This window comes from Choloepus didactylus, chromosome 2 (genome assembly GCF_015220235.1).
Source record: "Choloepus didactylus isolate mChoDid1 chromosome 2, mChoDid1.pri, whole genome shotgun sequence".
Taxonomy (NCBI): domain Eukaryota; kingdom Metazoa; phylum Chordata; class Mammalia; order Pilosa; family Megalonychidae; genus Choloepus; species Choloepus didactylus.
Window position 1 is genome coordinate 79,986,663 of NC_051308.1, and position 12,363 is coordinate 79,999,025.

At 38.5% G+C, this 12,363-nt stretch overlaps 1 protein-coding gene and 1 pseudogene across 1 annotated transcript in view; one reads left to right on the top strand and one right to left on the bottom strand.

Moving 5' to 3' along the window:
- Positions 1-12,363, bottom strand: part of LAMC1 (laminin subunit gamma 1) — a 118,595-nt gene that overhangs the window by 16,910 nt on the left and 89,322 nt on the right. The window contains exons 14-18 of the mRNA XM_037825202.1: positions 7,698-7,943; positions 7,043-7,196; positions 6,310-6,452; positions 4,213-4,391; positions 3,033-3,189 (exon numbers count right to left, since the gene is read on the bottom strand). Of these exons, the coding sequence (XP_037681130.1) occupies positions 3,033-3,189; positions 4,213-4,391; positions 6,310-6,452; positions 7,043-7,196; positions 7,698-7,943 (879 nt within the window). The remainder of the gene's footprint in view (positions 1-3,032; positions 3,190-4,212; positions 4,392-6,309; positions 6,453-7,042; positions 7,197-7,697; positions 7,944-12,363) is intronic.
- On the top strand, positions 130-1,306 carry LOC119526249 (annotated as a pseudogene).

The following is a 12,363-nucleotide window of genomic DNA, read 5'->3' on the forward strand; positions in this document are numbered from 1 at the left end:
ATTTCCGCAAATCACAAGTTGAGGAGCCTGCGTCTATGAAGCTATCTAGAGTCAAATTTTGACTCAGATGGACTGAGTATAAGTCTGTGACCAATCAAACTTTACATACATAGTTTTTCATCAAAGGACATGGATGAAAATGAAAGCAACCAACCCCTGATGATAAGCAGCCAATGTCCTCAAGTGCAGGAAGAAAACACCAGAATTCAGCATGGAATTCTGGAGGAAGTGATTCTTTTAGGTTTTCCAGGAAAAGTTTCAAATAGGACCACAGATTAGAGGAAGATGTAACTAAATCAGAGAAAGCAAAAGATGGGAGATTTGTTAACCCTTGGCCAACTTGGAAAAATCTATTTCAAATGCCCTCAGATGGTTGATAATGGAGAAAAATCACAGCAATGTTCCACGTTCCAAAGAGGAACTTGATAAAGAACTACCAGTGCTTAAACCCTATTTTATCAATGACCCTGAAAAAGCTGGAGTGAAGGAAGCTGGCTTAAGAGTCAAGTGGCTGGGACATGCAACAGTAATGCTAGAAACGGGTGAGATCTTATTTCTCACGGATCCCATTTTTAGCCAATGTGTTTCACCGTCCCAGTAAGTGGGTCTGAAATACTTTTGCTGTCCTCCATGCACAATATTTGAGCTGCCCCCAGCAGATGTAGTCCTTTTCAGTCACAACCACTATGACCACCTGGACTACAATTCTGTCATTGCTCTGAACGAGTGATTCGGTGATGAGTTGAGATGGTTTGTGCCTTTGGGTCTCCTCAACTGGATCCAAAAATGTGGCTGTGAGAATGTGATTGAGCTGGACTGGTGGGAGGAGAACTGTGTCCCCAGACATGACGAAGTCACCTTTGTCTTTACACCTTCCAAGCACTGGTGTTAAGAGGACTCTAATTGATGGCAATAAGGTTCTGTGGGGCAGCTGGTCTGTCTTGGGGCCTTGGAATAGAGTCTTTTTGCAGGAGATACTGGTTATTGCTCTGCTTTCAAAGAGATAGGAGAAAGATTTGGATCTTTCAACCTTGCAGCTACTCCTATTGGAGCTTACAAACCCAGGTGGTTTATGAAATGCCAGCATATAGACCCAGAAGTTGTAAGGATTCACAATGATGTTCAAGCAAACAAATCTGTGGCAATTCACTGGAGGAATTTTGTCTTAGTAAATGAGCATTATTTAGAGCCTCCAGTGAAATGGAGTGAAGCTCTATAAAAATATGGACCTACGACTGAAGATCTTTTTGTCTTGAAGCATGGAGAATCAATATTCCTAAATACTGATGACAAAAACTTTGAATAAATATGAGCACAAGGGCTTAAATGAAAAAGGCTTCCTCTAATTTGAATTTGGAAAGCAACTGAAAAAATTAAGTTGTTCATCAATATTATGAGTTTTTACATTTGGAAACAACTTCTGCAACTTTGTGTTTAAGTCTTGCTGTTCATATGAACGATGAAAGAAGGTGGGTGGGTCATTTAAATAGTGATTTAGCCGATGTGGATTTTACAACCTGTTTCCATGGTATAAGCATGGCAATTTCTTTACTAAAGCATTCAAGGATAATGATAGGATTTTCTGAGGAAATGAAAAACTGATTTTAAAGACTCATTGTTATTCTTCTGTTCTTCAGGGCCTTGCACAAGGTGAGTCAAGGCTGTCTACTTAGTTTTTTTTTTTTCCCCAGAGGCCTGCATATGAATATAAACATATTCCTTATTTTCACATTATAGTAAATGATGAAATTGACTCCCACATTCTTACAGACCTAGCAGTTCTTGCTCTGTCAAGATTAGCATAGACCCCAAATGTTAAGTTTTTTTTTAAGCATGAAAAACATAGGAGTTTGGGCTAGCTGCCATTTTTAAAGGCCTGCATTTTTTTTAAAAGTGGGGAACTATCTATTCTAGTGCATGTCTAGAGTCCCTAAGTTAAAAGCCCTCTGAGTTGTGCACAGCAAGGGAAAGAGGATGGCTATGAGAACATGATATATGAATTTTTCCATTTTTAATCTAAAAGTCAGACCTTCTAAGCACAAATGTAGCTACAAGGAAATAATTATTTTATAACTATAAATGGAAGTCTTAAATGTTAATAGACAATATACTTTGCATTAAATTTTCTCTCCATTTTTTACTACACTCATTTTTCTGCTTTCTTAAGTCTAACTCTAAAGATATCAATAAAACTTATTATATATATGTACATATATATATAAAAGGTTCAAATTTAGGAAATAGCTTAAATTCACAGAGTAAGAAATAAAAATAAATTTTAGAGTGAGCTTTAAAAGCTAATAAATTATTTAAAATAACTTTTTTTAACTTTCAAAATTTTAAAAACTGCTTCTTTTAAAGTCAATGAAAGCATTTAAAAATAAACAAATTGTTTTCTACATCTTAAATCAACCTCTGCTACAGGCAGGTCTCATCAGATAACATGTGGAAGGATTGATTTATCTAATTGCAAAGTACCTTAAATTTCTACATAATATATAAAATATATACTTTTATATAATGTGATTAACACATGTTTGCCAATAAGACAGGAAATTTCATAACTAGATACTAATTGTTAATCTTGACATTACAAAGCGTTAAGAAGCTGTTCAGTCAATACTTAAAGACCACAATTCTTCCTCAGAAGAGTCCCTCTCAGGAAATAAAGCAGTGCATAAAATAAATTCTCACTCAATAGAATGACAGAAAATCAAACTTCAAGTTTTCTGCTTAAAAATAATGATTACCAAAAAATACATTTTCAATGATTTTTACTCTATTTAAAATACTCTGTAATGGAACAGATTTACACAGTGCTTGGAATTTGAACGTTTAATAGTTTTGATGTGTTGTCAGGTTCTTGTTTTTTAAAATATTGTCTAGAAAACAATAAAATAAGTCATATTCTACAAATGATTCAAAAATTGAAAATCATTTTTACAAAACCTGACTAATCAACCTGGAATTACAAATGACATCCAAACCCTGCTCAGCCTCACAGAAGCTGCCCGCTGTTCAATCATGTGTACCTTTGACGCCCTGGGCCTCTAGAAGGAGGTTCATAACCTCTCTCTCTGCTTCCTTTAGTCTATCCTCAAAGGCTTTGTCTGTCACCATCTCATCCCCAGTTCCAAGGCTGGCTATGAGACTCTCTAATTCCTTGAGTTTCTCTCGGTGATCGGCAACCTAAGCGTGATGAAGGAAGAAAAGGGAAAATTACAACATATAAGTATTCCCTGAACAACTCGATGGTACTTCCTACAGGAATGACGGGGCAATCTATGCATATATAGGTCAGTATACTTCACGTGTCCACTTTAAAACAGACAACGTGGGTTGTTTTTCTTTATTTGGCTTCAAAAGAAAAACTGTCCGTACCATTCCTTTGACTTTAACGCTATGTGCTGATGATCCTCCAGGCCTGGCCTCTCCCTTGGCTTTTAGACGACCTTCCTGACAGCTGTACTTGGCTCTCTAACAGGTATCTCAAACTAAACATTCAAAACTACACTCAAGATTTTCCCCCTTACTCTGTTCTCTCTGAGACATCTCCATCTCAATAACAACGCCTTAAGCCATTCTTGGTTCTTCTTTTTTCCTATCCTTTTCTCCTCTAACTCCCCCTAAACATACATATCTATCGAATCCAATCTAGGTCTCCTCTTTGGCCCCACTCCTAGCCACCATTCTTCACACAGTAGTCAGAGTGCTGTTCTTAAAATATAAACTGGATTACCTAACTGAAAGCTCTTCAGCTTTTCAGTGGGTTTCCACTGGATATGTAAGAAATTCTAAACTCCTCACTTGGTTAGCATGGCCCTCTATATCCTGCCCCTATGAACCTCTCCCTCCTACGGCAGGTTTCAGCTGCCCTCCAGCTTCAAGGCCTCCTCCTGGAACAACCTACCCATTGCTTACCACCTGACTCTCTCTTTGTCCTTAAGATCTCACCTTAAATGATTCTCCTTTGAAAGGCCATAACATAATGTAGTTCCCCCAGTTATTCTCTCTCACCATCCTTCGTCTCTTATCACAATTAGTACTTCTTTTATTTCTTTAATTTTTATTATTTGTTTCCCAACTAGAACATAAGTTTTTGACAGCAGGGACCATATCTACCCTGTTGACCACTTTCTCTCAACAGCTTAGGACATACTGAGTGCTCATTCACTGTTTGCTGAATGAGTGAACACACTGTTGACAGGTTACCTTATCCTTGACTAGCCGGTAACATGCTGGACATTCCTGGCAGCCAGGCCAAGACCGATTGTAGAAATAGTTCTCTTCACATTGGTCACAGCGATTTCCCACAAAGCCTTCTTTGCATTCGCAGTGACCATCATCTTTGCACTGGAGTGAAAGAGACCCCTCAGGATGACAGTCACAGGCTACAGAACAACGGGAAAAGGGAACATAATAATGAAAAGAAGGAAGAGTGCATTTTTCCCTGAACTCAGATTGTTATCAATAGGTTGACTGTATGAACATTAAAAGTAAACACTGAAAAATAGGACTATTTATGAGAATTTAAATAGTTAAGTCTGCTTAGCAGAAAGACAGAAATTGTTAAAGCAAAAGTAAGTTTTAAAGAAAAATGAACAAGTTTTGGGGCACATTACAAGTTACTTGATAACTACAGAAATTAGTTTATTAAACTAACCAGTGCTATTTTTACATACTTCAAGACTTCATCTCTACCTCATCTCTCCATTGTTAAATATTTCTCTCACTAAGGAACTAGAAAACTCAAATGCTAATGCAAAAATTTTGCATTATTTTATAGTTTGTTTACTCATTTTGTTCTCTGAACTGAGTCAATGACTTATGCTACATTCCACAGGAGAAATGAAGGAATTCAGAAAGCCAAAACCAAACCGTTCTGAGGCCTAATTCCAGGCAAGTGTTTATGCCAAGGAGAAGCAGATGTTTATACGTAACCGTACCAAAAAGTCCCCAAGGGTGGGAAGCAACTGCAGCCAATAAGTCGACAAACAAAATACTTCACTGTTTCATTATCTTCACTGAGAATGTGATCAATAAAAAAGTTCCATTAATCCTCCCCCAAAATTAAACATAAAATTACTGGATGAACTGTCAATCCCACTTTTATATATATACACCCCAAAGCACTGAAAGCAGAGACTCAAACAGACATTTGTACACCAACATTCATAGCAGCATTATTCACAGTAGCCAAAAGGTGGAAACAACCCAAGTTTCCATCAACAGACGAATGGATAAACAAAATGTTATATATATAATGGAATATTAGCCATAAAAAAGAATGAAGTTCTGATACATGCTACAACATGGATAAACCTTGAAGAAATGTTGAGCGAAATAAGCCAGAAACAAAATAACAAATACTGTATGATTTAACTTATATGAAACATCTAGAAGCAGCAAACATCACAGACAGAAAGTAGAGCACAGGTTAGCAGGAATGGGAAGGAAGGGGAATGGGAGTTAATGCATAAAGGGCCCAGGTTCTGTTAGGGGTGATAGAAGAGAATCAGTAATAAATGGTGGTAATATTAGCAAAACATTATAAATGTGATTAATGCCACTGAATTGTATGCTTAGGAGTAGGTAAGATTCGAAATTTAAGGTTGTATACATGTTACCACAGTAAAAAAGATTCTAAAGATTGCATTTAATTAATGATACAATCTTTATATCAATGTCAAATTTCTTGAATTGATAATTGTGCTTAATGTGGTTACATAAGTGAATGTCCTTGTTCTTAGGAAATACATGGAAGTATTAAATACTAAAGGAACATGATGAATGCAACCTACTCTTAAAGATTTAGCAAATAGCTAGCTAATAGCTAGCAAGCTAGAATAATATAGCAGATAAGGCAAAATGTTATAAATTGGTAAATCTTGGTATCTGGGTAGAAGGTATATTGGACTTCTGTGTATTATTTTTGTATTATGTTTGCAACTTTTCTATAAGTATGAAATTATTTCAAAATAAAAAGTTTTTAAAAAAGTTTCATTAAGCACAGTTAAAAAGCTCAGTAATCAGGCATTTTTCATTGGAAAAATAAGATTTCAAAAAGGCAAGAATCAGAAACACAATAAAAGAAGACATAAATAAAGTGGTTGCAAAGAAACCAGAGAAGCCCTTGATCTCCAGAGTTTTAGAGAAGTATAATATTCATCTAATAAAGCATCTATGATGATTTAGATGCAGCCCTGACTATAAGTCAGATGGCTAGACTGAGGCTGTCAAAGTCATTTCTGGACTTAACTCTTAACTGGAATTAGGAATCTTAAATTTCTATTTACCAACTTCACTTACGTTTGCAGCCTTCAGGCCCAAAGCCAAAGTGATTGACCTCACAGCGCTCACAGTGCTGACTGGTGATGCCTGGCTGGCACTCACACTGGCCGGTGTGGATATCACACTGGCCATTAGTGGAACCCAACGCATGGCAGTTGCACCTGAGAATGAACACAAGAAACTTCTCAGGTAAGAAAACAGACTTTAAGAAAACCTTTTTTCTTTTTTTTCCACCAAAGCACTGATGTAATTTGTATTAGAAGACAGAATGTTAATGGTTATTAAAACAGAATGTTTAGAGTGATTAAGCCCCTGAAGTTCGGGGAATTTTCATGGGTTCAATTCATAACCTCTTTTTAACCTAATCCACGCAAATACTGCTGCTCCAATGCTAAAACTGCTACCAGCGACTCTCATTAGAATCAACTAGGAGCTTTTGAAAACAAGAATTCCTAGGCTGCACCCTTTGGAGACTCTGATTCTAAGCATCTTGGAAAGGACCCTGTAATTTATATTTGTGAAACATTCCTCAGGCGATTTGATAGTTGGGACCATAGTGCTCCACTATTCTCTCTCATTAGCTTAATTACAATGCTCCAGTAGTGTCTCAAAGGGAGCCTTGCCTATATTAAGCACTCAAATACTTCTTGAACGAAGTCAAGTCAACTATTAAATATAACTAGCAGAAATGCATTTCTCACAATAAAAAAAAAGGCAAAGACTACTTCCACCACAGGCACCGACGTCTCACCTCTCACAGCCTTGTCCACTCTGCAGGTTATAGAACCCAGGGTCACAAGCGCCGCAGTCGCGGCCAGTCACATGGGGCAGACACTCGCACTGTCCAGTCACAGGGCTGCAGCTGCTCTGCTGCTTCACAGTACCGTATGGACTGCAATTGCAGGCTAGGCAGGGAGACAGAGGCAGAAAAAGACACAGATTGCCTAACAGATATACTAAAACAGAAATACCAAAAAGAGATCCATTAGACTTGCACTGTCCCGTATGATAGCCACTAGCCACACATGGCCACTGGGCACTTGAAATTTGAACATCTGATTTGAGATGTACTATAAATGTGAAATATACACCAGATTTTGAAGACTTAGCATGAAAAAAAGGAGAAAATATCTCCTGAATGATTTTTATACTGATTACTTGTTGGAATGATAATATATTGACTATACTAGGTTAAATAAAATACATTATCAAAATTAATTTCACCTGTTTCTTTTACTTTTTTTTTTAACATGGCTACTAGAATATTTTAAACCACATAAGTCGTTCACACTGAATTTGTACTGGTGCTGCTTTAGACCAAACAGCTGTTATTTTTAAAGTGATCACATGATAAATTCTCAGGAAAAGAGTACAGTTGTGACAGAAACTGACCAACAGCCGATTACCTTTGCATTTGTCTGCTGGATTGGGAGCCAGAGGATTTCCAAAAAATCCGTCTTTGCAGCGGTCACAGTAGAAGCCGGCAGTGTTATAGATGCATTTCAGGCACTCTCCAGTCAAGCGATGGCAATTTCCAACAGCATTGGGATCGATGTTGTCATTACACTGGCACAGGCGGCAAAGCCTCACAGGGCCGTTTCCACCCAGAGGGTCTCCAAAGTAGCCGTCATCACAGAGCTCACATCTCTTACCTGGGAATGAGACAATCTGATGTTATGAAAGAAAGGACTTAAGATACTTCTGGTGCTAAATTACCACTGGTCACAGTCTAGTTCAGCCATCAGACGTGAGGTGATGTGGTGCAGTGGACATGGCACCAGCCTTGGAGAGCAGAGACCTGCGGGTCCAGGTCCTGAGCTGAACCAGCAGAGTGACCCTGGGCATGTCTCTAACTTCTCCATTTCCTTATTAGAAAGACAGCACCTGGTGTTCCTGCTTCACTGCATTTGTTCTGAGGAACAACTAAAATAAACTATCAAGCATTTTATAAATTAATTAGGCCCAAGGTCTCTTTACCTCTGCAGTCCAAAGGGATGGCACATTCATGTATGGGGGATTGTTCTGGGTGACAATATTAAAAAAAGATGAAGTACCACTCATGATACCACAAGGAATTTCCCACACCATAAGGGGAGCAGGATTATTCCATTAAGAAATAAAAGGTATGTGCTCATCCTTGTTGAGCAGCATCTTCGGGTACAGAGCAGAGCATTTTAGAAGAGAACTTAGAGATCATCAATTGGCATCTGATTCTATTATAGCTAAGGAAACCGAGAGGTTAGATAACCTGTTCATAGCCTGAGAGCTAACAGTGACAAAGATATACCTAGAATCCAGGGCCCTTTCTGCCACACTAAACGCAATGCTCCTCATCTTTCCTTTTCCACTTTCCCCACCATTATTAGCTCAAATTGGGTTTTTGATACCTTGGTAGTTAATAGGGCAGAATTAGCCTAAAATTTCTGGAGAAACAGCGATATTTTCATTTATTCACTCAACAAATATTTACTGAGAATCAACTATATGCCAGCACTGTTCTAGGTGATCAGGATGATGTGGTGAACAAGGTGGCCAGGTCCCTGCTCTCATGAAGCTTACACTGCAGCTGGGGGAGACCAATACACGGACATATAAATAAGCAGGATTATTGCAGATACCTGGAAAAGTACAAAACAATAAACAAAACAGATCACCATGGCAGAAGGGTGGGGTGAAGGTAAAGATTACTTTAGATTAGGTGGTTAGAGAAAGCTTCCATAAAGAGGAGACATTTCAGAGGACAACAGAAAGAAAGACAAAGAAGAAACCAGCTATGATAATATCTGAGGGAAGGATGTTCCAGAGAAAGTAAGATAAACCTGTGGAAACTGTAAAAGCCAACCCATGTGGGACCATGTAGGTCACCATGAGAAATTTGGATTTAAATTTAAGTCAATGAGAAGCTACTGGAGTGTTTTAGTAGTGATGAGATCTAATTTACATTTTAAAAGGGTTATTCCAACTGCTACAAGGAGAATGGATTGTAGAAGAGCAGAATGAAGCAGGAGTCCAATTAGGAGACTTTTCCAGGTGAGAGAGGGCAGTGGTTTGGACCAGGGTGGTGGCAGTGGGGGTGGTGACAAGTGGTATGATTTAAGACAAAATGAACAAGGCTTGCTGACTGATTGCTTCCGGGAAGTGAACGAGAAACAATCAAGGATAAGCTCTAGGTTTTTCGCTTGAGCAACTAAGTGGATGGTAGTATATTTACCGAGATGAACAATACTGGGGAAAAAAACAGGGGAGGAAATTAATGAGTTAGCCGAATTTGGTTAAATTTGAGATTCCCTTAGCTATCTGAATTAAGATTACAGCAGAAAATACTTGGCACATTTAAATTAGCACAATTTTGGAAGAGTTTAATAAAGGTACTCTTTATACAAGTATGGGCAGAGGTAAAGAAACCCCAGTACTTGGGAGAGGAACAGTGGGCTCCATTACCTAGGATTCAGTGGTGCAGGGAGGAAGCAGTTACCAGAACCTAATGTTAGAAAAGCCATTTGGAGAAGGCCACTTGGCAGGAGCTGAGAACTTTGATTAAGGCCACCAACCCACAAGGACCCTATATGGAAGGAGCAGAGGAATAAATACTCTGCCCTTATCCTCCTCTCTTTCTCTGATCTCCTGCACGTGCTTTTACTGCCTGCACTGAGAGGAAAGTTGCCATTTGGTGTAGTGTGTGCAGGTCTCGACAGGGTGGAGAAAGGCAGGGGTGGGGATGGAGGGGCAAACAGAAAGTCTTCCACTGCAGCACCCAAGTGGAGATGACAAGTGGCAGCTGGTGCTCAGGGGAGAGATCAAGGCTGAAGACACAAATCTTGCAGTCACAGACAGAGAGAGGACTTTTAAAGTCAAAAGATGAGATCTGTTCCCCTAAGGGGAGACTGTAGATAAAGCTGACTTGAGAGCCCTGGGTTGAGAAACAGAGGCTATCAAAGGAGACCCAAGAGGAGAGAGGAAGAATGAAAACAAGGAGAGTGTCACAGAAAGCAAGAGGAGAAAATGTCTGGAGCAAAGGGAGTGGTCAACAGTACTGAATGTTGCTGAGAATCAAGCAAGGTAAGAATTGAGAACTGACCACTGAATTTGATAAAGTGGAGACCACTGATGAGGTGAACAAAAAATGTGGTTGGATGTAAGGCAGGAAGAAGAAATATGATGTTAAGAATGGATAAGAAGCTAGAGTCCCTTCTAGTCTCTGATATAAAAAGCTAACAAGCTCTCCACCCAAGATCCTTCTCCAGATTAGGGTTAAGACAGCGTTTCAGTTTTGCTTTTTCAAAAGATAATTCATCTATTCTAGATATTATCCATATTTAAAATATTTTGAATAAAACTTCATGAAACCAAAATCTGGGGGAAAACCTAAAACAGAACTAACTATGGCCCAAATACCCATTAGTAGCTGCAGTTAATCTACTCTTTGGTCTCAGATTCTAGAATCCAGGTTCAAGTCCTCGCTATACTACTTAAATGACTTTGGCAACTTACATACTTTTTTTTAGCCTAGGTTTCCTTCCCTTCCCTTCCTTGTTGGAGAGGTGCCCTTTGTTCTTTGCTCCTTTAGCATTCTTGTGTATGTTCCTATATTTGAACTAACCACACTGTATTATAATTATGTTTCCCTCCATACTTTTAGCTACTAAGAAGAGGAACTGCTGCTTATCGATCTTTGTATTCCCAAAGCTGCACACCAAAATTCGTTGAAAAAATAATTAGTTTACCTCAAAAGACTGTTTTAAAGATTAAATTACATGTGGCAGCATACCATGAAGATTTTGGTTTCTGTCAGTAGTTACATTCTTTTAAGAGTCTTCTAAACAAGAAACACTTAACAAGGTGTTTGTTCACCAAAATTTGCATTCATTCAAAAAATCTATCTATGCAAAGCACTGTTCTAGATATTGGGATACAGAAGTGAATAAAACAGTCACTACACTGACAGAGCTTAAATCTGGGGTTGAGTGGGAGGCAGGACAGACAATAAAAAAGTCAGGTGATTAAAATATGCTGTAACGCAGACTGTATGGATAAAGAATGATGGTATTATTTTTATAGGGTCTATGCTGTTTTCCATGCAGGTCTCTACACTTGAATTAATACCTTCAAGAACCACTCCTAGATCATTCCCTTCAAGCCACATGATAACTAAAAAAATAATATATTTAACAAGCCTTGTTTGAAAGACAGCTGGTTAGTGACCAATATGTTTATGACATTTTCCTAAATCTCTTAGATTATACCCATCTCCCCATTAACTATCACAAAAAGAATCACTTTGCCATTTGTATTATTTAGCATAGATAAGACATGAAAATGCTGCCATAAATGCTTGTTTACTTTTACAGTTGCAGGTACTCAATAAAACAACTAGATGATAAAGAGATCTGTTATTAAAATGCTATAGTAAGGATTTCTAAGAGTAGATAATGCAAATGGGGATATTTATTCTCTGCTATGCCAGCAGGGTAAGGGACCCTACTAATTTGGGGTCATGGGGCAGTGAAGATAAATGAGGAAAGCCTTCCTGGGGAAGTGATGTCTCAACTGAGCCCCACAGAAAAGACAGGAATCAGCCAATAAACGTGAGATTGAGGGGAGAAAGTAGGGCAAAGCACTCTAAAGAAAGAGAACAGCTATGGGCAGGAAAAGAGCAGAGTCAAAGAGCCTGGCACATCAAGGGACTGCAAGAAGCCCAGGAGGCTGGAGCAGAGATGGCGGGAATGAGGAGAGGTAACGGGAAACGAGGCTGGATAAACCTGTCTGAGACTTTCTTGGGCTACCACTGAAAGGAATGCAGAAAAGTCAGAAATATGAAATTCTATATTAATTTCCCCTCCCTACTTATTCAACTACCTAAAGCAAATGCCCTTGTATTTGGTGTCAGCTGGTGAAGTAATGGAAGAGAAAACAAGTGTTTTGATGTGTCCTAATGATTAAAGAATATTTTGATGAGACACAAGCGATATGGAACAGTAACTTTTTTTTTTTTTTCAAAGTTTTCAATTAACTTTAATGATCTGAACCAAAGGGAATGAAATTCCTGACCCCTTCAGAGTCATTTCCAAAATA